Source organism: Mesoplodon mirus (assembly GCF_964341445.2).
Source record: "Mesoplodon mirus genome assembly, chromosome: 17".
Classification (NCBI taxonomy): domain Eukaryota; kingdom Metazoa; phylum Chordata; class Mammalia; order Artiodactyla; family Ziphiidae; genus Mesoplodon; species Mesoplodon mirus.
Genome location: NC_138993.1, coordinates 62,662,427 through 62,689,457, shown reverse-complemented (window position 1 = coordinate 62,689,457; position 27,031 = coordinate 62,662,427). Strand labels below are relative to the sequence as shown.

Below are 27,031 nucleotides of genomic sequence, written 5' to 3'. Positions count from 1 at the left end.
TATCTGCCCACTTCAGGGACTCCATCAGGACAAGGTATGTCATTTCAGATAAAGATTCACCTGCATAATTTTCTTTTGAATCTTAGAAAAGCATACAAACAGTTTTCTTATTCCTTTACCCTGTTATTTGTTTGGAAAAGGGAGATGTTACATTGTCTCGGTGAAGGAAGAAAGCCCATTTTTATTCCAATTCCATATCACTTGAGAAATGATACAAAATTCCAGTTAGAGAGTGAGGGCTTATACTGTTTCCCACTGCACATCACACCTAACAGGAGATAATGAGGTCTCCATCATCTTTACACACACCATGCAGCTGAACCAGTCCACACTGAGCTACTGTGCTCTCAGGTTTGAAGACAAAAATGTTTCCACTGAACTCTAATTTACATGCCATTAAATATTTTTCTTGATTTTCATTAAAATAAGAAAACCTGTTTTCTCTATCCAGTGGCAGATCAATTCAAGTGAAATAAAATTTCTCCTGTAATTTAGCCATACTTACTCAAAGGATTAGTGAGCCACTGTCAGGGAACAGACACTTGTCTGTTCATTAATATTCAGGACCAAGAACCCTTCTGGTAGGCTGTTTTCAGCCTCTGATAGAGTAATACTTGAAAGAAATCGGCTTGTCTGTGAAACAGCTGCTCAGCCAACCCACCATACAAGGGAATTGGTGATAATAAGATGATAATATTACAACTACACTGAGAGCTTAATGTTTTCAGTTACTCAAAGGTATGTAGTACAGGTATAACAATTAGAAAATGATTTGTAGTCCATCACAGAGGTCACAAAGGTGCTGATCAGTGGTGTTTCCTTAGTTCTGAAAGATCTGTCCAAAGAGAAGAAAGAGAGAGAGAGAGAGAGAGAGAGAGAGAGAGAGAGAGAGAGAGAGAGAGAGAGACAAATTTCACTTGTACAAAGATCTGGGTTCTTCATGCACTGCATTTAAAGAATGCCCTGCCATGGATCATCTATTCCCACATCGAGCACATTGAAGGCATTTGTGATTTATAAATCTGTTTACTAGTTCTGGCAACGCTCAATCCCTGGTTAGCTGATTCTTGTTTTTGGAAGGTCTGCCCTTCGGGAGAATTGGCAGATTACTTTACAATGCCAGTGAGACCGTTTCTCTAATTTCTAAAACCCAATTCAGCACATCCTGACTTCCAGAGGAATGTCTACCAGATGAAATACACGTCATTGAGGTGGTGGCCCGGCAAACTTCAAGGAGGCATTTGGCTAATTACTTCCTATGCTGATTAACATGATAACCGTTATGAATTACAGTTAACTTGTTATGCTGTACAATAAACAAGGGGGCTAGTAGCAAAAGAAATGGAAATGTCACATCTATTTATTCTTGAATAATATCATGGAAGTGGTGTGTGTGTTCTGAGTGTGCTTGTTAATGTGCTAGGATATGGGACGTAGTCTATAACGGGTATGTTTGCCAAGCTGTGCTTTAGTTAGAAATTACTTATTACTCTTAAATTCCTAGAAAATCTGCCTCCCCCCACCCCTGCCCCCCTGCCAAAAAAATATATACCACAAGTCAACATGGAAGGTAAAACGTTGTTTAAGGAATAGCAAGAGGCAGTCAGTCGAGGACTGTGGTACATTAGGATGTAGAATATTCACTCCTTCCCCCAGTTCCACACCTCCATGGGGATTGTATACACCCTGCCTGTCAATTTTGGGAATCACCATGAGATTTGCCTTGGTCAATGGAACCTGAGAAGACCTCTTGCCAATTCTAAGCTAGGTCCAAACTCCACCATGAGAAGAACGTAGGCAGAGAGCTGCTTCCCAAAGACGTCTAGAACAGACCAGACCAAATCCGTGGTTCAGAGGCAGGCCTAGCTGAGCACAAGCCAGAATAGCCAAACTCCAGCCAACCCAAAGATGCCTTCAAGGAAAAAGACACGTTTCTTGTTTATGCCCTGAAATGTTGTGGTTAGTTGTTACAAAACGGATACAGGACCAAAAACGTTTCTACAGGTTATCTACATCATAAATGTAGGCCAAATGTCAATAAAGTAACATTGTTAGGGGAAAATCAATGGTAACTATGTTTGCATGTCCCAAGGACTCTGTGGACATGCTAACAAAATCTCTGGTGCCTGTCACCTCTAACCATCGCCACCTTAAGTCACTCTTTAAGGGTCCTGTGTGTCCCATCTTCCAAAAGTCTTCTCTGGTGCCTCTCAGTAAAATACTTGACTCCTTCCTTTCTGTTTCCACTGGACTTCTACTTTATGGCATAGTCCATTCTGCTTCCTTAGTGTTACTTTTATATTTATGTCTCCCCAACAGGGTATACTCTGTGACAGACTGACCATATTTTAGTCACTATTAGTCATCTCTGTATCTGCTATACACTTAGTTAAGTGCCTTCTATACAGTAGGTTCTGAATAAATGTTTCCAAATTGAAATCTCACTCACACACACACACACACATATACATCACCCATGTGACAGGAAGTACAGAAGATTCTACTACCATAAGGAAAACAACTTAGGAATTTTTGCTTCTCAAATAAGTGTATTCTGTAAGAAAATTAGACCATATTTTAAAGATATTATTACATTATTGTCATCTCTACAATATATAGATGAGAAGTGATATTTAAAAAGAAAACACAAGCAGATCTGCAGCACAAAAATATTATGCCACCGTGTATAAATTATTCCCACGTTTAGTAAAAATGAGAATTCTGAGGGTGTTACCATGGAATAAGTTCTTTGGGAGGATTGAAATTACTGCTCAACTTTTTTTTAATTTGCTTTTAAAAATATACTTGCTGCCAAAATCTCCAGACAAATGTATATCATTAAAATACATAAATAAAAACCAGGAAGGAAAGTAAAATAATAAGACCAAGAACATACTAAACAAAAAACCTCATATCGAGCTTCAGATGTGAATAAATACCAGCTCAAATAAATCTGAAGAAAAAACTGCCAAAATAAAATATCCCTTCAACTAAATTTTCCTGTCTCTGAATAATCTATACTCCATACAGGATTCTGGAGAATAGGGTACTGGTGCCTACATCGAGAGAAAAGCTACCAGGGCTTCATGAGGTGAGAAAAATAAATAATATGCCCTCATTGATTTAATAACATTTTTTTTGCACAAAACACTCACGTCCCTTAATTTAGGGACAACCTTCAATGGAATAAATATATGGCTAGATTCCAAAAATATGGCCAGATTCTTTTCCAAAAATATGGCTAGATTCTTTACCCACCAATATCACTCTTTCCTTGTTAAAAGAATATCAGTAACTTTTAGCCAGTGTCCACTCAAAACAAATAAAAGCTGAGTTAGAATTTCAACTGAATATCGACTTGCTATCACATTACTATTTATAAATCTGATGTAAGTCAAGAGCATCAAGTTACAGTCTTGGTTTCATCTTTCTTGGTGGAAACTTGGCAAGTCATTTACTCTCTCCAGGCTCCAGGTTCCTTGAGGGCTGGACTATATTTAGACGGGTAATTTTCTTTTTTTAAGGAAAAAAAAAAAATCTCTTTCCACTTTTCTCTGTAAGACATTTCCACCTCCTCCCCACAATTAATGGGACAGAACCGGCAGCGAGAGACAGAGGAAAAGATGTGGCTGATGGTGAAATCTCAGCGCATTTGGGAGCTGGAGAGCTCGAGAGAGATTATGGGGTAGTTACAGCTCAGAGCAAGGATCCAGGAGTGCTCAGCCTGGGACGGGATGCTGACTCTGCCATTGAGTGTCTGTGTGGCTTTGCCCTGCAATTCACTTCTGTTAAGTAGGTTACCATCTGTAATGGGCAAGGAACATGGCCAGATGTTGCCTATTATTACCATTAATATTATCAGAGTATTGGATTGTTCTCCATTTTCCTAGGATCCTAACAAATTAGCCACTTAGAAGCATGACAGCCATTAGGATTTAGATACAAATACCAATAGGACAGGTCAGACAGTTACTAAACACAAAAATGCTAGGAAAATGAGTGGATACACAAAGATGCCACTTTTTCTGTATCTTTATATGATTCGTTCATTTGTTTATGTACTTCTGGCTGTCTGGGGTACTTGGCAGAGGTGAGAAAGGCAAGAAGTAAGGCAACAGAGTTGTGATTATTCTTCCAGGTGTACCTGGCTGGGTCTTCATCCATAATTTTAACCACTGGGTGTGTTAGAAAACCTGGGCTTGGCTACAGAGCAAATTGAGAGCATCCCTGTGTATTCTGAGGGAACATTTGCGGTGGCCAGGCCCTGGCCAACAGGTGAGGGGCTTGCAGGGATGTGTAACGGCAGCCAGAGGTGGAGATTTGGCCAGAAAAGGGAGAACAAACAAACAAATAAAAACCTTGTAAGACACTTGGAAAAGTACCAGTGCCAAGAACATAAACTTTTATTTTATATATATTCATCATATTTCAACTCTATGTTTAAAAAGAAAAAAAAGCTACTCAGTTATAAGGAGATTCTCTGCCAAAGAGTGGAAATTTCTGCAACTGATATTATATAGTTTTTCAATTCACTGCCTCTCAGCTACCCTTTTTTTTCTATTTATTGCCTCTCAGCCACACATTTTGGCTAATGGGGGTATGGAGTAAAGCTGGGCCATTTAAGCAAGTTAGGGAAAATTCATATTCATACAGGTTTAGCTTCTGACCATGCAATGAATATTTATAAATTTATATAGCATCTTCTAAATATTACTAAAGATATTCATAGAAAATGGGAAAGAATATGACAATAAATATAATGTTATGTTCTGTTACATGTTTTTGAATTTCAAATTTTAAAAGTCACCTCTGCCACAAAATGCAAGCTAAATGGAATCAAAACATTTCTAGTATAATAAGGAATGCCAGAACTATAGACTAATGATTAACAGTGATTGAATCTAGCCTCTCTGAATAGAGTATGGACTAAATCACGTATATTAGGTGCAATTTAAATAGCTGCTGTACTTATTGAAAATAGGAAGGAAAGTGGTCACCTTCTCATATGATACAGTCATCTTTCATATAATAAAGAACACATAGCCAACAAAGACCTGTAAAATCCCGATGAGAAATCAAGATCTCTGAGAAAGTGGGACCAGAGGCAGAAAGTCAAAATGAACACACTGGATCAAGAGATCCCAGCAATAATGCAAAATGCCCCACAGAATAGGAAGCTACTAAAAATAAACCTAAGCCAGAGGCAGAAAGTCAAAATGAACACATTGGATCAAGAGATCCCAGCAATAATGCAAAATGCCCCACAGAATAGGAAGCTACTAAAAATAAACCTAAAGTCTCTCAAAGCATCATTGGTCTCATCTGGGAAAATAAAACTCAGAGGGTAACATTCCACAGCTGATCCCAGACAGGGCTCCTCTGCATGCCAACTGATAGTCATCAATAAATGCCACGAGGAAGTGGTTAAAGAAAGGTAAGGGAACAAATGGAAAACTGCCCACGTGAATGCACCAGTGTTCCTGAAAGGTGACTTAGCAGGATCACCTTTGTGGGATAAGAAGATAAATCATACAATTGCATGGCTGACCTTCATGAAATTGCCTAATGAAAGATCAGAAATTATAATGGTGACTTTTTAATTTATATATTTTTATAGCTTTTTAAAGATAGCTTTTCAGAAGCTGAGCTCACCAGGATCACATTTAGATTTTTTTTAAAAAGTCTAGCTGAAAGCTTCCTTGAAAAAAATCTTAACTTCTCTCCCATCCCAGCCTAACGCAACTACAATGAAATGCACTATTGTTAGAGGATTCATCACCCTCTACATCAGATTGAATCTTAGCAGAATCAATGTCCTGCCAAACCAATTGACATAATACCCCTAAGTACATTAGAATAATTTAAAACGCACCTGTACAGAGAGAGAAAGACAGAGAGAGAGATAGAGACAGAGAGAGGGAGAGAGAGAGAGAGACAGACACACACACACAAAGAGAGAGTGGATTCTTTAGTAAGAATAATGAGATCTGGGGTTACCAATTATAAATTCAAAAATATTGAAAGTCATTGATAGAAGAATACAGGAAGTACCTGGCTCAGTCTTGCTGAATAGCTTTACTCATTAAAAAATACAAAATCAGCTCCCCATAAATCTACCTTAAGTCTAATATTTTTATTTAAAGGAATATATATTATGTACTGTGAATACTGCTCTGGAATTATTCCTACTTAATTTTGGAGCACAGCTTTATAAAAGCCCTAGGAGTTGTTTTCTAAAGACGTAGGTAGAAGTCAGAAGCAGCCGATCACCCTCACTTGCTTTTTGTAACAAAGAATAAGACCTTTCAATTTGCCTCAGTTTGAACCGATACATTATAGTTCCTCAAACACGGAGCCCCTTCAGGGGCTCCTGAAGGTCACTGGATTTGTAATCTGTCAATCAAGGCCAACTCCCAAGTACTCCTAGTTGCATTCAAGGGAAGAACATTTGCAGCATCACTTCTAAATAAAGTTATTTTCATATACATCCACATATAAAGTTGAACACAGAGCGAGAGGCAGAGGAAGAATGTGAAGATGCTGAAACATACTTGCAAAAATATAAGTCCCTTTACTTACACGGAAAATGTCACATTATCTTGAGTACTCAAACACCACCAGGTGGACCTGCCTTTTAGAACCTGGAGGACTGATTTAAAGAAAATGGTGTGGCCAGTTTAAACCAGCAATGAAACAGAACATTTTGCCTACCACAGAGAGTAAAAAAAAAAAAAAAAAAAAAAAAAAAAAAAAAACAAGAAAAAAAAGAACTTTGGCAAGGTTTTTCTGAACTGGCTTTGTTGTGCATTGATTGGAAAGGCTGGAGGAAATGAATGAAGGTTCTGTTGCCCTCGGGCAAATTCCTAAGACCAAAGGCGCACAAGGAAGGGTCCCTACAATTTGCAAGTCTGGTTTACAATGAGCCATAGTAAGGTGCATTCATTTCACAGAGCACTGACAACTTTCACCACCTAAGAATAGTATCTTTATCGTTTTTATTGTTCATTCAGTTGATAAAAGTCAGATCGCTTTTGAATATCTTTCTGAGGCTCGGATGGGAAAATTCAATGCTGAAAACCTGGTAATAATGACTTTCTCTCTTTGTGCTAATACAAAATGTTTGTTTAACAAATAGAATACAGAAATGCAGTCGACTGCTTATTATCATGAAATAAATGAAGGGTCTAAACCTTCTGCTGGATGCATTGCAACTACAATATAAAATGTAGTTATACTATAGGAAGGGAAAACTCTAAAATAAAGGAGTCTGTGTCACTGGGCACTTTAAAACAAGCCTGTCCTCTTAAAAGTGATGTTCTATTTCAAATAATTTTAAATGACATTTAATGACTTCAAAGCAAATCCCTAGATGGAAACTGAAGACAAGCTATGGTGGGACAAAACCTGACTTAGAATCACTCTCATAATGAAAACGTCAGCCAAACCATTCAGAACAAATCTCACAGGCGAACCACAAATGCCAAACAGCGCTTTGTTAACTCAGGTTTTTTCCAATAAAAATTGTCAAGAGCGCTCATGCCTTTTCTAAAAATAGACACAGTTATAAATGTTTGAGAAGGAGAGAAAAGCTTCCACTTAAAAAAATGTTTTTCATATAATATCAAGAATCTCGCATCGCAAAGCGCACCCAGAACGACGAGAAATAAAAACTGTCACCTACCGTCAAATTTCTTGTGCCTGGACACGAAGGTGGTGCGCACGAAGTGACTTGTCTCCTCCACCAGGTTTTCAAACTCCAGTTTGCTTTGCTGGCTTAGCTTGTCTTCCATTTCCGTGGTGCAACACGTGTACTCCTGAGGACAGATTCTTAAGTGTTCCCCTGCAAGAAGTAAGTAAACGTCAGTATGGAGTTCAGGGAGTTTGCTTCTTTGACATTTCCCTCAAATCCTGGGGTCCTCGTTCCACCAGCCCCCCAGCCCTCCCCATGAACTTTTATCTGGGCCTCAGCGTATCTAACCTTCCAAATACTCCAGACTGAAGTTGAACCCACCCCATGGTTTGAATGTCTATGACCCCCCAAAATTCGTATGTCGAATCCTAACCCCCAAGGTGATGGTATTAGGAGATGGGGCCTTTGGGTGGTGATTAATCATGAATGGGATTGGTGCCCTTCTAGAAGAGACCCCAGAGAACTAGTTTGTCCCTTCTGTCGCTTAGGGACACAGTCAAAAGATGGGGTCTGTGAAACAGGGAGCAGACCCTCACCAGACACTGAATCTACCAGTGACATGATCTTAAACTTCCCAGCCTCCAGAACTGTGAGAAGTAAATGTGTGCTGTTTATAAGCCACCCAGTTTATGGTATTTCTGTTGTAGCAGCCCAAAGGGACTAAGAGACCTGACATTTAGTTCCAGCCCCTGTCATGTAAGTGAAGGTACATTAAAGACCCCAGAAGACCACGACGATTTTCCTGCTTTCCTTTGAAATGTACCAAGTAACGCCGGGTGACAAGAGATGCAATACAGTTATACATGTGCTTATCTTTGGAAACCTCAAGTGAGGCAAGAGACATTCAGCCCCATCACCATAGTCTGTGAGACAGCCAAGAAAAGATGGCAACCATTCGCTGTGTTCTGTTTCTGCTCGTCCGACCGTCAGAACGCATCAGCTTTCCTCCCAGTGAAAGCAAGTGTGATTTTAATGGCTGGACTCCTGTGCCACTTGTTCCCTCGGTTAACATTTCTTGTCAGAGAGAAAATGTTCTCCTGCAAGGAGGAAGGCACTGATGGGTTTAATTAATGCTTATGTTGTATGGAAATGTAAAGCAAAAGGTAATGAAAGTCTTGGGCTTAATTCAATAGATTTATCTCTCGATATACTGGACCACTTCTTTTGACAATATTGCTTTCTTCGGTGCTATTTGCAAGTGGAAGCCAAGCCCTTGCTTCATGAAATTAAAATGGTCTGTTATTGCATAAAATGTGAATTTCCAATTGATTCAGCTCCGTCAGTGTCAAAAATGTTTAACAGAGCCAGCAGGAAGAAAGAAAATCCATCCAACATCTTGCTAAATAAAACCAACAAATTGTTCCTGTGATTAAAATCACTGTAGGGCATGGAAAATACAAATGAACGAGTACTTGATGTGATGATTATAATTCATTTATAATGTTTAACAGTACTTATATAAAATTATGTCCCCATGACCCTGTTTGAAGTATAGGTTGTCTGTTTCATGCACTTGGATGCTTTAGTGACTACTTAAAACAACCCCAGAATAAAAAAGAATCATGGGTCTGTATTAAAGTTAGATCTTATATAATTCCTGGAAAGGAAGGAGACCACAAAATATCTTAGGTATATATTTTTTTAAAAGGAAAGGAAAATGCATTGTACTTGAGAATGATAAACATCAAATTCAAGATAATGGTTTCTTCCCAGGAGGAATTAGGATTTGAGAGAAATGCTCAAATACTTTTATCTATAATCTTTTATTTCATAAGTTGCTTGATATTTACATGGTGTTTATTATATTACTATCATTCCTCTTTTATACATTTAAAATATTTTTAATAAAAACTTGGAAATATGTCATTAGAAAGTAATAGCCACCACAGTGGTGACAGAAAGGAGGGCAGGGGGTAGATTTTCAGAAAGAAAAAAAACAAGCTGCCCTTAACATTCGGAAGCCAGCCTGCCCGGTACCCACAGCCAGGTCACCGTAACTATTACACCTAAACAACCTCACAGAACACCCACCTCAGACAAGATTACCCTGAGACCAGGATGAAATGAGACAAAGCAAGGCCACATCAAAATTTTGTCTCAGGGACTTCCCTGGTGGCACAGTGGTTAGGAACCCGCCTGCTAATGCAGGGGACACGGGTTCGAGCCCTGGTCCAGGAGGATCCCACATGCCACGAAGCAACTAAGCCCGTGCGCCACAACTACTGAGCCTGCACTCTAGAGCCCGTGAGCCGCAGCTGCTGAGCCCGTGTGCCACAACTACCGAAGCCCGTACACCTAGAGCCTATGCTTCACAGCAAGAGAGGCCACCGCAGTGGGAAGCCCGCACACCGCAAGGAGTAGCCCCCACTCGCCGCAACTGGAGAAAGCCTGCGCGCAGCCAGGAAGACCCAATGCAGCCATAAATAAATAAATAAATAATTTTTAAAAATTGTCTCAGCACAGACAGAAACAAGGTGATTGTGCCATCCCAAAAGTACTGAACACCTTCTCTCTCAGGCAAAATGAGCCTCTGTACTTCTTTACCTTTTACAGATTGATCTTCATCCTAGTCTCCCTCCTTGCTGGTCACATTTATTGAGATACATTATTATAGAATTACCTCTGCTTTCTGACAGCCTCCGATCTAGGGTGAAGCCCTGCTTCTTGGAACCCTTCCCAACATCACCTACCCAAATCCAAATCCTACAGAAGATTCTGTTGAAGTCCCTCTTACTGAGAAACCCTTTGGTTCTCCATGGTGTATCCTCACTTCCTGCATCGAGTGGTAACTCAACTTGTTCAACTACAGGTGTGCTCCTGATGAGTTCCTATTTGAAGGTATTGACCATGCCAGAAAGAGATGGGATAGAACAATGTGAATTTTGCAATTTTCCCACATGTGATTCTGATACATCCCATTGAGAAAAGTAGTTCTAGAGTTGAAAACACTGGGAAGGAGTAAGTATGGCTTTATCAAAAGCAAATGGTCCACAAATCACTAATTTTCTTTTTATAAAATACCAAGGCTAACTGATAAGAGCAACTCTCTTTTTCCAGATTAAATGGATATTTAATATTAACAACTTTACAGAATGTTCCTTTCCCTGACCTGTTATAAACCATTTTCTTAAATCCCCCTACTCTGTTTCCTATTTCCCCCTACTCCATTTCCTACTATATTATGCACAAATGAAATGTCCATTTCTCAAGATTTAGTACATCAGGACTGCATTCTACTTCTGAATCATTACAACTGAGTTTACAACAAAATGCATGGGACTTCTGGTGAAAAACTGACCAAAAGAAAACAAACATTATGACCTGAGGGAAATAGTTGTATTTAGGATATTTGTGGAAGAAACCCTGTGGATCTACATTCATGAAATTAGATTGGATTGGAGGTCTGATAATCTCTAATCACTCCAAGAAAATCAGTATTTTATGTCAAGTGATAAATAAAAAGAGAAAGATACTTCTTAGTGGGACATATTTAAACCAAATTTATTTCTTGTGTGTGTATGTATAGTCATGGAAATATATGTAAGAGGCTGCCTTATTAATTCAAAGCATTGTTAGATTTTTTTAATTGAACTAAAGTGTCCTTAAGAAGTCAACTCATGTCTCCTCCTCTGTACGGGTCCCTGGCAGAGAGATAATGAAAGAGACAGAGAGACAGAGATAAAAAAGATGGAGAGAGAAAGTGAACACATGGGGAGATCACCAGAATGTTGAAGAATCCTGCTATAGGAAGAGTAACTCTTTGGTGCAAAGCTCTTGTTAGAGTTCCTAGGAAAAGACCACGATGATGTCCCCAAACACACAGGACCAGCGCCCATGAAACCTGTGGTCCATTGAGACAGCCTTGCTTCCTTGCTAACACATCACTAGGTAAGAAGGTTGTGGAGGAATTAAACTCTTGAACAGCTCCTCTCTTCCCCTAATTTGAGGCCACTGCTAACTGCCAAAACAACCTGATGACTTTGAATAGCCAAAAAGACTTAGGACAACTCGACAACTTGTTGTGAGTAGGTTCATTTATTTATTTTAGTTTTGGCCCTAGAACAGGGGTGTGCAAACCATAGCCTCTGGGCCAAATCCAGCCTACCATATGTTTTTGTAGGACCTGTGAGCAAAATGGTTCTAAAAAACCAAAAGAATGATATTTTGTGCTATGTGAAGTTTTACAAAATTCCAATTTAATTCTCCATAAATAAAGTTTTTCTTAAATTTTTTATTAAAGAATAGTTGATGTACAGTATTATGTTACAGGTGTACAATATAGCGATTCACAATTTTTAAAGGTTATGATCCATTTATAGTTATTATAAAATATTGGCTATATTCCCTGCAATGTACAATATATCCTTGTAGCTTATTTTATACATAATGGTTGGTACCTCTTAATCCCCTACCCCTATGTTGCCCCTCCCCCCTCATAAATAAAGTTTTATTGGAAAACAGTCCCACCTACTCATTCATGCCTTGTCTATGGCTGCTTTAGGGTTAGAACAAAAGAGTAGTTAGAGACCACAGGGCCTGTAACACCTGAAATATTGACTTTCTGAAATCAGACACAACAGCTACTTGGCTGTATAAAGAACTACCTCTCACCCTTCCTGTTCCAATTTCTCCAAAGATCAAGAATATGAAACTTTTCTCAGTTTAAATACTTCCTGACACTTAAGAGTATTTGTATTAACAATGGGATTCTTCCAAAGCTGTAATTTATGAGGAAGGAAAATGTGTTGTCCTTTTAGATTTTCCCACCCACACTCCTTTCTCAAATCCCCTTAGGTTCTCTAGATGTTATCTAGTACATAACTAGATACAATATTTAGCTCAACTGGAGTACCACCAGGCACCTCCAAGATCACTAATAATAAAGATACTAAATAGCTGGTTCCAGGCAGAAAATGTGGGATTGAAACTATGATGACTGTACCCTGACATATCAAACATGTATTGAAAAATTTATGTGAAAATCATGATGATAGGTTCACATCCCGCAAGATGAGACACAAGGTCAGGAAATCAGCTTACACAGGTGCCTGCTTTCTTAGGGCACCTGAAGTTCATGCCAGTGAATTCCTGAGTCCCTGTGTTTTTATAGAAATCATCATTAGCTCTAAAATAAACAAAAGAAATCGAAAATGTGGAAGAAAGGCATTCCACCAGGAAGTTAGAGAGTGAGCAAAGGCTTGGGGACATACAATCAGACCATAAACTGTCATCTGTTTTCCAAGACAGAAGAGATGGGGCTGTTCCTCCTACATGTTCCTTTCAACTATGTGTCACCCTTTACAACGTCTTTCCCCAAATGTCTGCCCAGGTGTTTGTTTTCACTCCAAGATGCTGAGGTGACAGCAGAAATATGATTTCTGCCAGATCGAGCTCCCTCCAGGGATGGCCCAGGGTCTGAAAGCTGCCAGGAATAGACTTGGTGAGTGGCACGGTGGGAAAGAGCAGGAGACAGGAGGACCTCATTAACCACAGAAGTCAGCTTCTGTGGGTCGCCTGCAGGAGACTCTCTGTCCTCGGAGGTGTCACGCAGGGGCCTCAGAATGCACATTCCAAATAAACAAACAACAAAAATGAAGTACCCTGAATGAGTCACATTTCACAGACTATAGACAAACTCTTGGCTTTTATAGTGTTTGGGAGTGTGGAGGGAAATTACTACCCTGGAACTTCCTAGAAGGTAGGTAGGAAATCAAAACACTTTAAAAAGTACAAAGAAGATGGCATGGTCTCACAACACAGAGCACTTCAACGTCTGAACCTCCAAATACCATTTGATGAGAGTGCCGTACTTGTCTTAGACTTGGCCCTCTTCAGAGCATACGTTCTATGCCAAAGTTCTCTCATCCTTGAACTATTAAAATCCCCGCAGTCAATTAGCTGTGTCTGGTACCAAGCTAGAGTCTCCTCATCATTTGATATGTCACCTCAAATAACCAATCATTTCGTTCATCTAGTGCCTGGGACGTTGACTGGAGCAAAGAATCCAAGGAAACAGGTTTAGGGAAGGAAAATACCCTAAAATAAGTGAACTTACAGCTAGAGTTTCTGATAGCTAAGAAAATTTAAATTGGAGTTAATAGTTCTGGATGGTTTTTGGTGTCATAAAGTTCCTATATGAGCTAATAAGAAGTGGCAGACCTTAGGAAAGCATTTTTCAAATGTATGTTCTAGTTCATTCTTTAAGTTCAAATTCCCCAAACCTCCAAATAAGCACTTCTTCAAAATTTTTCATTGTGAAGCATTATTATAAATGATCCTTCCGTTTCGCAAAGGGTTGCTTTTCTTTAACAAAGTTGTTCAATACCATGATGAAAAATCTTCAAACTTTTACACAAGTTCTAAGAAATTCAATTCATGTTCAGTATACTTCAGTGGGTCTTATCACTCAAATCACCTATGATAGTGTCATCCTTGATGTTGTCAACTTGCTGATAAAGACTTTAAATACTAATGCTTTTAGTTATAAAATTTTCATGCTGCATTTTGTAAAAATAAATCCTTTGAGTGGCACCCATGAGTTAATTGTTTAAATCTGTTCCCAGAATTGCAGAGAAACAATTTCAAACATTCTGCTCTAGATGGTATAGATCCCACCTCCTTAGATTTTCTGCCAATGATTTTGGTCTTTACCATTTCCTTGCTTCTGTTATTTAGAAAAGCTGATGGTCTGGAGGGTGAAGATGGGGCATAGAATAAAGAGTGGTTAGAATTAACAAGGGGTGAGGAGCCTGGGGGATAGAGAATGGGCACTGCTTGAATCAAGATGGTCTTACAGAGCATGCAGCAGCGACAGTGCCAAAAGTGATCTTTCCTTTTTCTCACATCTTACTTTGACTCAATATATTATAAAATTGTTAACTCTGTCAATAGTTTGATCATTTTTAAATAGAAGAGGTTTCTCCTTGTCTTAACATGACATATCTTACTTAATTCATACATGTAAAATTTTGAGACATTTTATGAAAGCACTGTCCTAACACAATTGTCAGTAATTTGTAAGTGTAGACACATACGTGTGCATACGCATACACACACACAAGAATGCATAGCATATTATTTCCCAGTATTTGTTTAAAAAAGTAAAGAATAGAAAGATTTCAGAAAAAAAAATTATTTGCTGCAACTTGTCTTCTTTGGCATAGGAAATAGCTCAACAAAATTGTGGTTAAATTTCACAGGGACAACAGCAAATCTTAACAATGATGTGATTCCACAATTCAAAATATGCCACAAAATAGCCACTCAACTTATTACACCATTTTTTTGGTAAAAAATTAACGCAAAGCCAATGTAAAATGTAATCTCAAAGCTAACTGATGAATCAGTGTTGTAGTTGACTATTCTAAATCCATAGGAGGAAGGATATTTAATAAGAGTAAAAGTTTTTTGAGCCTAGGTCACAGCAAAAGGGAAGAGATGAATTATTTTGTCATTCCTTGAGTTTTCTCAGCCTCTTCTCATTATATCTCTGAATCTTGTTGTCATGGATAAAGAAGATGTGGTACATATATACAATGGAATATTACTCAGCCTTAAAAAGGAATGATATTGGCTCATTTGTAGAGACGTGGATGGACCTAGAGACTGTCATGCAGAGTGAAGTAAGTCAGAAAGAGAAAAACAAATATCGTATATTATCGCATATATGTGGAATCTAGATGATCTTATTTGCAAAGAAGAAATAGAGACACAGATGTAGAGAACAAACATATGGATACCAAGGGGGAAAGGGGGTGGGATGAATTGGGAGATAAGGATTGACATGTATACACTATTGATACTACGTATAAAATAGATAACTAATGAGAACCTACTGTACAGCACAGGGAACCCAACTCAGGGCTCTGTGGTGACCTAAACAGGAAGGAAATCCAAAAAGGAGGGGATATATATGTATAGCTGATTCACTTTGCTGTACAGCAGAAACTAACACAACATTGTAAAGCGACTATACTCCAATGAAAATTAATTAAAAAATTGTTTTAAGTATTAATATAATCAGAAAAACATTGGAGTGAGAAACGATCAAAAGGCACTACCCACCCCAGAGGTGTATTGAAAATGAACTGGGGAAAGATGGACAGTGGAATTAATGAGCGTGCTTTCCCAAGAGATTCACCTTCTGATAAATAGCCATCCTGATAAACTCAGCAGTCTCCCAAGGGGACCTTTCCTTTCCTACTCCTCTGAGTATTACATTCACCAGGTTGTATGTTCAATATAAAATGCTCATATAGGAAGCAGTTAAATGATAATAAAATCTCCTCAACATCCAAAAAGTTAATTTTTAGTTTCAAGATAGTTCTCTGAGAGTGAAGTCCAGTAAAGAAATCTTGATCTCACTATTTCTGTATTTCAAAATCAAACTGAAAGTTATCTAAGTAGGGAAAACCAGTTATAATCTGTAGGTGTCTGAGAACAAGATAACCAAAAAGCCAAGTCAAGGTATCGGAAACCCCACACCCTCATCTCCCCTTTCGTTGTGATGTACACCTATCTTTTTCTTACATTCTATGTGTATTATGTTTTCAAATGGCTACTAAGTTCTTCAGGATATAAATACTGAGTTGTTTGAATTTAACAAGAAGTAAAATAGTATTTCCTCTAGTCTAGGAGCATCATAGAAAAATTACAGTTTTGTGTCAATGTGGCTAGGCTATGGTATCCAGTAATTTAATGAAACATTAATCTAGGTGTTGCTGTGAAGGTATTTTGTAGATGTGGTTAAGATGTATGATTTTTAAGTAAAGGAGATTACCCTCTATAATTGGATGAGGGCGGGCCTCATGCAATCGATTGAAAGCCTTCATGAGCAAAAACTGAGGCTTCCCTGAGAAAAAAGAAATTCTGCCTTAAGACTGCAACATCAGCTATGAGTTTTCAGACTGCCTGTCTGCCCTACAGATTTCAGAACTGCCGGCCCCCCAATCACATCTCTTGAGCCAGTTCCTAAAAATACACCTCTCTCTCTCTGTATACACACACACACACACACACACACACACACACATATATATATGTAGGTTACACAGTGTGTGTGTATATATATATACACACACACTGTACACACATAAATATGTAGGTGGTATAGCATGTGTGTGTGTGTGTGTATGTGTATATATATCTCTATATATAGATAGAGAGATATATACTCTTGGTTCTGTTTCTCTGAAGAACCATGAGTGATACAGACACTAAGACTAAGAACTTCATGAACAGAGAACGTATGGAAACCTGTGTACTGGCTCTACTATCTCCTAAACCATCTACAATGGCACTTACTACGATTGGCCATGATTAACTGTTTACTAAAGTGTAGAACCATTGTTTATTCTTTTTTTTTTCCCTTCTCAGTGCCCATCAATCCCAGTAGCTGAGATATTGGAGATGGAGTCAGCGCTGTGTTGGCAAATGTTTAACAACCAGCTCTAGGTTTCTAAGGGGAGCCCTGATTTATCGTTTGCCAATTTCCAAGGGATAAATACTCTCATTTCTAGTTACCAAAATGATGTTACTGAATTTCAAGTTGGGAACAGGTGTGTAGCAACACACCATCACATAACACTTCCTCCATACAGATATGAAGACCTCAAGAGTGTAACGAATAATAAAATGATTAGAAAGTGATAAATTTTGAGAATTTATTACCCTATTCTTTTTGTTTGTTTGTTTGTTTTGTTTTTTTGCGGTACGCGGGCCTCTCACTGTTGTGGCTTCTCCCATTGTGGAGCACAGGCTCCGGACACGCAGGCTCAGCAGCCATGGCTCATGGGCCCAGCCGCTCCGCAGCATGTGGGATCTTCCTGGACTGGGGCACGAACCCGTGTCCCCTGCATCGGCAGGCGGACTCTCAACCACTGCGCCACCAGGAAAGCCCCCTATTCTTAATAATTAATTTAACTGTAAATTTATACAGTGTGGTTTTTAAATAATGACTGTGCCTAATAATAGGTTCCCAAAATTCCTGCAAATTTAAGTGAGTTCTCACTGGCTAGTATGTGCCAGTTCAGGTGCACCATGACATGAAGTTCAAGTACTGTATGTTGTTGGTTGCCTTTTTCTTTCAATTGGTTAAGTCCTCAAATTCACTTAAAATGACCCTAGACCAGTGGAATCTGCCATTTCCACAACCCACACTGACATCTATGTCAATGAAAATTGGCTCTTCCCAGCCATTTCCAGCTACTAACATACCGTAAAGAATTCCCCAGAGAGGCGAAAAGGCGTGAAATAGAGTAGTTATTTCAGGAACGTTGGAGAGTGGGGACCATGGCTAATAGGTGTGCTTAAAGGAAAAGTCACCATGCATCACAAGCAGGGTTAATGTCACGAAAAGGTAAACCAAAGTGATTGACCCACATTTTGCAATTTTCATTCCCAGACTGTGGCTGCAATTCCAGGACACAGGGACAGAGTCCAGAAGGAAGCTGTTCCTCTATGCTACTGTTATGAAAGACCTAAGGTTCATTATCCCACAGCCATTTGCTCATACCCACTGCTATTATACCCCAAACCAGTCATTATGAGCCTGTCTTATTTACGTTTGTAGTACTCACTGTCCTAGCACAGCTTTTGGCACATGGAAAGTTCTGTAATAAATGACGAGGACATCTCTTTTGTTCTCTTCAGTCATTCATCCATCCATTCACTTATTCAATTACCATTTATAACACACAAGCAACAGGTTAAGTACTGTGCTTGGTGCTAAGGGATAAGAAGAGACTGCTTAAGAAGCTTGGAGTCCAGCAAGGAAAGATAAATCTATGAATTAAGACTACCTTACAGATAAGCATAAGATCTATTGCAAAAAGCACATAATGCTCACCATTCAGTCACCTCCCAGCTGCTAAGGACTCTTACAGGCACAGCGTTAATTGCAGAAGCTCTTTAATTGTAACTTTGCCTACTTAATCTCTAGGCAAGCAGTCGTGGTACTGCTTATCTTTCATGTTTCAATAGCAAGCAAGAACATCCAAGTAAAGGTTTCACCTGTTTCTCTCACTTCACCCTGGCTTGCATATCTTTCAAACGGCAGGACCTGAAATCATTTAGCACATGTCCACAAGCATTCAGGTTTTTTTTTTTTGTTTTTTTTTTTTGCAGTACGTGGGCCTCTCACTGTTGTGGCCTCTCCCGTTGCGGAGCACAGGCTCCGGACGTGCAGGCTCAGCGGCCACGGCTCACAGGCCCAGCCGCTCCGCGGCATGTGGGATCCTCCCAGACTGGGACACGAACCCGTATCCCCTGCATCGGCAGGCGGACTTTCAACCACTGCGCCACCAGGGAAGCCCAGCATTCATGTTTAAAACAAATAGAGTATTTCAGAGCTCATCATATGAATTAAGGGTGTTTCTTGTGAAGGTTTTGCTACCGTTGTGTATAGTATGTATGCACTGCTTTGTAATTAACAATGTTATTTCTTATAGTACATTGTAGGCAAAAAGTTTGGAAGCCAAAGTTCAATACTGTGTTGAAGCAATAATAAAGAGGGCAAAGAGCCAATTACTAATGCATACTTGTGAAACTATAAATAGTCAATGTTTCTTTAGATAGGTTGAACTGATACTATGCATGTTTTCTTCTTCGATAATATCAAGATGTCCTCCCTAGAAGTATTCTTAGAGATGTCTGAGACATCTTTACCATTCTTCCTAAAAAATTTTATACAGGCTTATTTTCCACTTGTGTTTCATAGACACATTGTCTTGGGACCCATAAGAGAGACCCATAGTTGCTAATCTAGAACACGCGGTTTCAAGTAGCACTGATAAATATGTTTGTTGCCAGTCTCATGCCTGCTCACAATTCATTTGCCATGTTGTCTTAGGAATTGCCACAAAACTTCATATTCAAATGTTCAAAGATATCTACAATTCTACAGCCTGAATGGCATCATTATGGGCATGCTTGGTAAAAATCTAGTTGTACTGTTTCGAGACTGCTTGCCAAATCCAGGCACCAGTTCCACTTCCAGTTCACCAGTCACCAGTTCCCAGTGACCGTCTGCATGTCAACTGATGAGAGATGCTGACTTATGTCTCTCTTGTTCTGTAACCCATATGCATAAATTAAGCCAATTGCTGCCTACAAATTCATCCAGAGATGATGATGAATTTCAAGTTTATTGCAACTGTAATCCCATACCCGTGTTTGCTCACTCAAAGTTAGCAATTTTTACAATTGAATTTGGTGATCCTGTGGTGATATAAAATAAACCAATCTTCAAAGGGCTTGTTTTTGACCCTGATAACAGCAGATCAGCATTCTTAATAAATTATATGACAGCTCACTTGAGAACTTAGGATTTACTGTTCAGAGCGCAATGGCTGTAAACTAGTGCAGACCAATTTCGTAAAGGGGCTGAGGCTAGGTGAGAGTGATTAAGAACCTAATCAAATTGAACTGCATGTAAGCCAGTATGAAAGATTATTTTTCTTTCCCATAAAATACTGCAATTTTAGTAGGCATCTGTAAAAACCATGATTGCAACACTGATCATATCATATAGAGTAAAATAATAAAAGGCAAAGTGACTAGAAATGTTGGAAGATCTATGGTACAGTCTGTAAGTGTATATTTCTTTAAGTGTCTGCCTTTATGACAACGAAACTCCGTAATATCTAACCTTTTACAACTCATAGAGCTGTAAATTATTATAATTTATAATAATTACTTTAACTCCCACTAATCATTTAAGATGGATGCCCATAGGTAAATTTCACTCAGCCTCTTTTTCACAGGTGAGTGATGGGAGGCCTACAAAAAGGAGATAGTCCTTTCCCCCTGGTGTCACTTTTGCAATTAATAAAGGGCAAGAGGTCTCTTTCTAAAATTTGTGTATGGGGACCTAGATTTTAACATGATACCACTTCAGATGCTATAATAAATCCCATCATCCTTTCCAACCTGGGTCTTTAAAATGTCAGTGCTCAGATGACAGCGGTATAGTCAAGCATTATCATTCAAAAATTTTTGTGATTAAAGCCCAGCCATGGTTTTAAACCAAAAGGAGAATAGAACCTCAGAAGAGAAAGGAACAAAAACTCTCCTGAAATTAAAGCACATATCCCTATATATTTAAAGGAGAAATGAAAGACTAAATTGAATTTTAAAGAACATACCGCTTAAAGACAATTTAAAAATGCCTTTACATACTGTTTTAAAGAAGTACCTTATTTTTATTTTTTTTATTTTTTTTTATTTTTTGCTTTATAACAAATTTAATCAGTTATACATATACATATGTTTCCATATCCCCTCCCTTTTGCGTCTCCCTCCCACCCTCCCTATCCCACCCCTCCAGGCGGTCACAAAGCACCGAGCTGATCTCCCTGTGCTATGAGGCTGCTTCCCACTAGCTATCTACCTTACGTTTGGTAGTGTATATATGTCCATGCCGCTCTTTCACTTTGTCACAGCTTACCCTTCTCCCTCCCCATATCCTCAAGTCCATTCTCTAGTAGGTCTGTGTCTTTATTCCTGTCTTACCCCTATGTTCTTCATGACATTTTTTTTTCTTAAATTCCATATATATGTGTTAGCATACAGTATTTGTCTTTCTCTTTCTGACTTACTTCACTCTGTATGACAGACTCTAGGTCTATCCACCTCATTACAAATAGCTCAATTTCGTTTCTTTTTATGGCTGAGTAATATTCCATTGTATATATGTGCCACATCTTCTTTACCCATTCATCCGATGATGGACACTTAGGTTGTTTCCATCTCTGGGCTATTGTAAATAGGGCTGCTATGAACATTTTGGTACATGTCTCTTTTTGAATTATGGTTTTCTCAGGGTATATGCCCAGTAGTGGGATTGCTGGGTCATATGGTAGTTCTATTTGTAGTTTTTTAAGGAACCTCCATACCGTTCTCCATAGCGGCTGTACCAATTCACATTCCCACCAGCAGTGCAAGAGTGTTCCCTTTTTTCCACACCCTCTCCAGCATTTATTGTTTCTAGAAGAAAGAAGTACCTTATTTTTAACTTAAAACAGATCTCAATAGGAATAAAAACTCAATACTTAAGGGACACTAGGAATAATCACAGCCTTTTCTTCTTCATAGTCTCTTTTTTTGGGAATATATTTCTCAGACTGGCCTCAAAGGAGGCAGAAATCGATAGTTTCTCATATCCTACAATGGACATGAAAACCACGTGTAGTGTTGCTTTTACCCAGCACTTAAAATCCAAATATGCAAAATAACTGATTAAATTGATTACATCAATATGATTTAATCTAAGGAAATACTTTATGTATCAGATTGGCTCCTTCAGAGTAAGACATTAGTGGAAAATGAGCTCGAATCAGGCCTTAGTTTTGACGAAAAGGCTAGAGTGGGATGATTAATCTTTGGAGGGCAGATATTGCTTCAAAATGTAACTTTCATCTATGTCTATGCATCCCCTCATAGTTATTGGTCATTAAGTTACATACTTTGTCGTCAGACTTCCTATATTAAATACTGCTGTATTAGGACAAGAGAAAATATACATAAGCACATGTGTAAACCATTGAGTACACATGGAAGATAGAAGTCCAACTTAGCCCAATTTACTATATAATAACAATATATGCATAAGTTCTTTGATCTGGGTTACTGAGTTTGTCTTCCCAGGACTTCTTCATAGTTCTTTGGGTCATATAATTTTGGGGAGTTCACACTCTTAATTCTTGAAAAATCCCCTGAATTTAAATAATTTCTCCTCCAAGAAATGTATTACTGTTCACCTTAATTGAGGTTAATCTAACACGTCCCACATAACTGCATTATTTTTTGGTCTGTGCATTTATTATAGTGTTCATTCCAATGCATCTGAGTTGCAGTTATTTATGGAGAAGTCTAATTTCCATTCATCTCTTGCCACACTCCTCCTTAAGTCCTGTGCCAAACACAAATATTGGAATCACAAAATTATCATGCTCAGTTATACTCTGGACCTTGGCAATGCTATTCTCTCTAGATGGAAAGCTATGAGCTTCTCTTCTACACCTCTTCTTCTGCCCTCCATCCCTTCTCATCCATCAGGTCACAGCTTAAACACCACTTGTTCTGAGCCTTCCCAGACTCTTGAGTATAGATGAAGTGTCACTCCACTTCCTGCTGTCCCAGCACATGTGCACATGGCCCTGCATTATACTGCACTGCAATGACCAGTCTGTCCATCCATGTCCTTCTCAGGAGCACAGCCTGCTTGAGGGACAGGACTGTGTTTTCTTCATCAGTTGCACCTCTACTGCCTAGCTCAGTACCAGACCCATAATGACACCCAATATATTTTGGTTCAGCAAATAAATAAAATTAAAATTGACTCAGTAATGTAAGTAATGGATTTTGCACTAAGTAGAATACAAGAATATTAGGACACTTAGGTTGCTTTCATGTCCTGGCTATTGTAAATAGAGCTGCAATGAACACTGTGTGGATAAAGAAGATGTGGCACATATATACAATGGAATATTACTCAGCCACAAAAAGAAACAAAATTGAGTTATTTGTAATGAGGTGGATGGACCTAGAGTCTGTCATACAGAGTGAAGTAAGTCAGAAACAGAAAGACAAATACCATATGCTAACACATATATATGGAATCTAAAAAAAAAAAATCTAAAAAAAAAAAATGGTCATGAAGAACCTAGGGGCAGGACGGAAATAAAGATGCAGACCTACTAGAGAATGGACTTGAGGATACGGGGAGGAGGAAGGGTAAGTTGTGACAAAGTGAGAGAGTGGCATGGACATATATACACTACCAAATATAAAACTGATAGCTAGTAGGAAGCAGCCTCATAGCACAGGGAGATCAGCTGGGTACTTTGTGACCACCTAGAAGGGTGGGATAGGGAGCGTGGGAAGGAGGGAGACACAAGAGGGAAGAGATATGTATAGCTGATTCACTTTGTTATAAAGCAGAAACTAACACACCACTGTAAAGCAATTATACTCCAATAAAGATGTTAAAAAAAGTATTTTTAAATAAAATTTAAAAAACAAGAATATTAGGTTCACTCATAAAAAATAATTTAAGAGAATCATTGTTGAATCATGGCATATCTAGAAGGCAGCAAAGCTGGTGAAGGCCCCAGTAACAGTCACAAACGCAAAGTCTGTACTAGTGATTTTTAAGTGGATTGAATCAAACTTCCTTTTTTTTTTAATTTATTTTTTTGGCTGTGTTGGGTCTTCGTTGCTGAGCGCAGGTTTTCTCTAGTTGCAGCGAGTGGGGACTACTCTTCATTGCAGTGCCCAGGCTTCTCATTGCGGTGGTTTCTCTTGTTGCGGAGCACGGGCTCTAGGCGCGTGGGCTTCACTAGTTGTGGCTTGCGGGCTCTAGAGCGCAGGCTCAGTAGTTGTGGCGCACGGGCTTTGTTGCTCCGCGGCATGTGGGATCTTCCCGGACCAAGGATTGAACCCGTGTCCCCTGAACTGGCAGGCATATTCTTAACCACTGCACCACCAGGTAAATCCCCAAACTTCCTTTTTTTAAATAATTAATTTGAACTCCCATTTACATTCCTTTATACAAATCTATTGGTAGTATAACTGTCCATACACATAATTTTTAATGAATATAATACCCCAACCGGAATCTAAAGGAGAAAATTTGAAAGTATGTCATCTTGGGCCATGGCTAAACTTGAGGTAAAAGAATAGTCCGGGGGTTTTCCCTGGTGGCGCAGTGGTTGGGAGCCCGCCTGCCGATGCAGGGAACATGGGTTCATGCCCCGGTCCGGAAGGATCCCACGTGCCACGGAGCAGCTGGGCCCGTGGGCCATGGCCGCTGAGCCTGTGCGTCCGGAGCCTGTGCTCCGCAACGGAAGATATTTGACCTACAAGTACTATCACTACAAACATAACAGTATAGATACAGACCAACAGTGGTACATTAGGCAAGCACATTAAGTATTACAAATGGCATAGCTCCCACTGATAAGATTTTCTGGAAAAAATGAACAGTTCTTGATAAAGATCTCCAAATGAAACAAACACAGCTTTCTCTTGGATTTACATCATAGTCATATTCTTAGAAAATTCAGAGTGTATTAATATTGCACAACAGTACTTCATGTTTCTAGTAAGATGGATTTAGGTTCTGGGCTTATTTCACTGTAAACCCAATTTTTTTTTCAGAGAATCTGATAGGATGTTTAAAAGTTGTGCAGGATGCTGGACAAGTCTGCATTTTGCAGGAAGCTCTCATTCATGGATGGATATCTCTTGGTAACTACCTACCAACTGCCAAGACTAGAATGTTCTAGAAGAGATATCTGCCCTGGAAGAGAGTTGGACTAAATGAACTTAATAGCCCTTTTAATGCTAGGATTCCTACAATATTTTACATTCTTTATCTAGACAGAAGATATTTAAGGCAAATACATAAGTGTGAGTAGAGTGTGAACCATTGAGCTGAAACCACTGGTTCTTTTTTCATTCCTCAATTCACAACACCTGTACATTCATCCACTCGTTCTTTTAGTCATGTATTTGAGTGTCTGCTGTTACTTCCAAATAATTAACCACCTTGGAATTTTCTGCAGAAAATCAGCCTTGCACTCCAGTTTGAAAATCCCATTGATTGACCTCGAGCTCAACCATCCTCCCAGGTGTCTTTCTGCTGAGTGCTTTGAGGTCGGCGGAGAAAAAGAATTCCTCCCGAACAGAGGAAAAATTAGTTCAGTTTCTCATTTAAAGTGCCCAGGAGATTCCAATCCTTTACACTGCATAATACTTCCAATTTCCTGGAGAAAGTCCCAGAAATAAGGCAGGGAGTCAGAGGTGAGTGAACCTGTACAAACCTATTAGAAGAACATCTGACAGTTTTCCCAGACAATCTCCTAGAAGCTATTCTATTTCACTGACACTCCGTTTCATTTTCTGTTCCAACACACGCTCTTAGACAATGGGTTTCTGAGAGCACATTTTGTGAGAAGAATCTTTAGCTACCTCTTGGGGAGCATGTTCCTGACACTTTGCCCAATGCACTGTGGACAGCAAATGGTAGAGCAAGAATTCATTTCATCACCTCGCTGTGCAAATGGCTGTAACTTACAAGTTTGGAAGCACACATCTTCTTAGGATTCACAGTAAATTCTCCTTTCTTCTCCCTCCAAATTAATTTTGCTTTTGATGATTGCCCTGCCATAGGAGAGAGACATGGTATGTACAAGGAACGGTGGACTCTAGCCATGCTTGCAACTTCCATAGGCGTCATCCTTAAACAAATCCTGCTGAGAAGGCCACAGCTCTCGTTCAAGCCAACAACCAGATCTGAATTTTACTATTAAAAAGGGTCTAGGGCATTTTCAACAAAAATGACCTTTAATTGCTCATTTCTAGTTCCTCTGAAGAAAGTCTTCTGTTGAATTACCACCTCTTGCAGAAGTATTGTAACTAAAATTGCACCAGCACATGGCGAGGAACACACCCATATCCAGTGCTGGTTTGAGTAAAGATACTGTGACACTTCACACTGTGAGAGAGAATTAAAGACACCAGACTCTGGTGCTTGAAAGGTCATAAAGGCATCAGCCTGCCCCCATTTCACAGAAGTCCACATGTAGCCAAGCTCATTCTCTCTTCCAGCTTCAAGCATGATGGCTTCTCTTTCTCTAAGATAGCCTTTGGGTGTAAGTGTCTCAATCTTTAAAAGAGTGTCTCAAAAGCTAAGAATACTATTGGATTCAAATTAAGAATGGTATTTGGATGACTAAAGTGACTTGAGTAAACAGTGTGTACAAGTATAAGACCAGCAAGCATGGATCTCATTCTCCATGTTAAGGAGTAGACCAAGGTCAGCTTGTTCAAGGCTATGCCCTGGGGGGAGAGGTTAACACCAGGACTGAGGAAGTAATACAGAAATACAGTCACCATAATTATAATGAACAATAATCAAATAAACAAAGGAACTAATACACAGTCTTCTTCATACCCTGCAAGATCGTCTCACTCCAAACCTCCAAGGTAGGTTTTATTGTACCTATTTACTCATCTGCAGGGGTGAAGCAACTTACTGCCAAGGCCCACCCCTTCTTGCAACTGCCTTCACTTAGCAAGCATGCTATTTTGTCCCTTGATTGCATGCCTATTTCTGGCGATTTGTGGTTAAGGGGGCGGGTGGAGATTCTGGGTCCCCGGTAGTGCTGTCATGAGTTATTTCAGTCCCTCCTTGCCCTAAAGAGTTGAATATTTTTATCTTTAATTTTTACTAGTTGAAGGGAGTGAGGCCCAAGGTTATAGAGTTCCTCTGCAGTGAGCCCAGAATTCAAATGAAATTGGTTTGTACTCCCATGAGTGCTTTCTCATCTGTGACTACCC

The 27,031-nt window shown here is 39.2% G+C and overlaps 1 protein-coding gene across 1 annotated transcript in view; it reads right to left on the bottom strand.

Annotated features, from left to right (window-relative positions):
* The window catches only part of GPC6 (glypican 6), a 1,085,358-nt gene that overhangs the window by 792,206 nt on the left and 266,121 nt on the right, over window positions 1-27,031 (bottom strand). Inside the window, exon 2 of the mRNA XM_082602502.1 lies at window positions 7,682-7,840. Coding sequence (XP_082458628.1) covers window positions 7,682-7,840 — 159 coding nt within the window. The remainder of the gene's footprint in view (window positions 1-7,681; window positions 7,841-27,031) is intronic.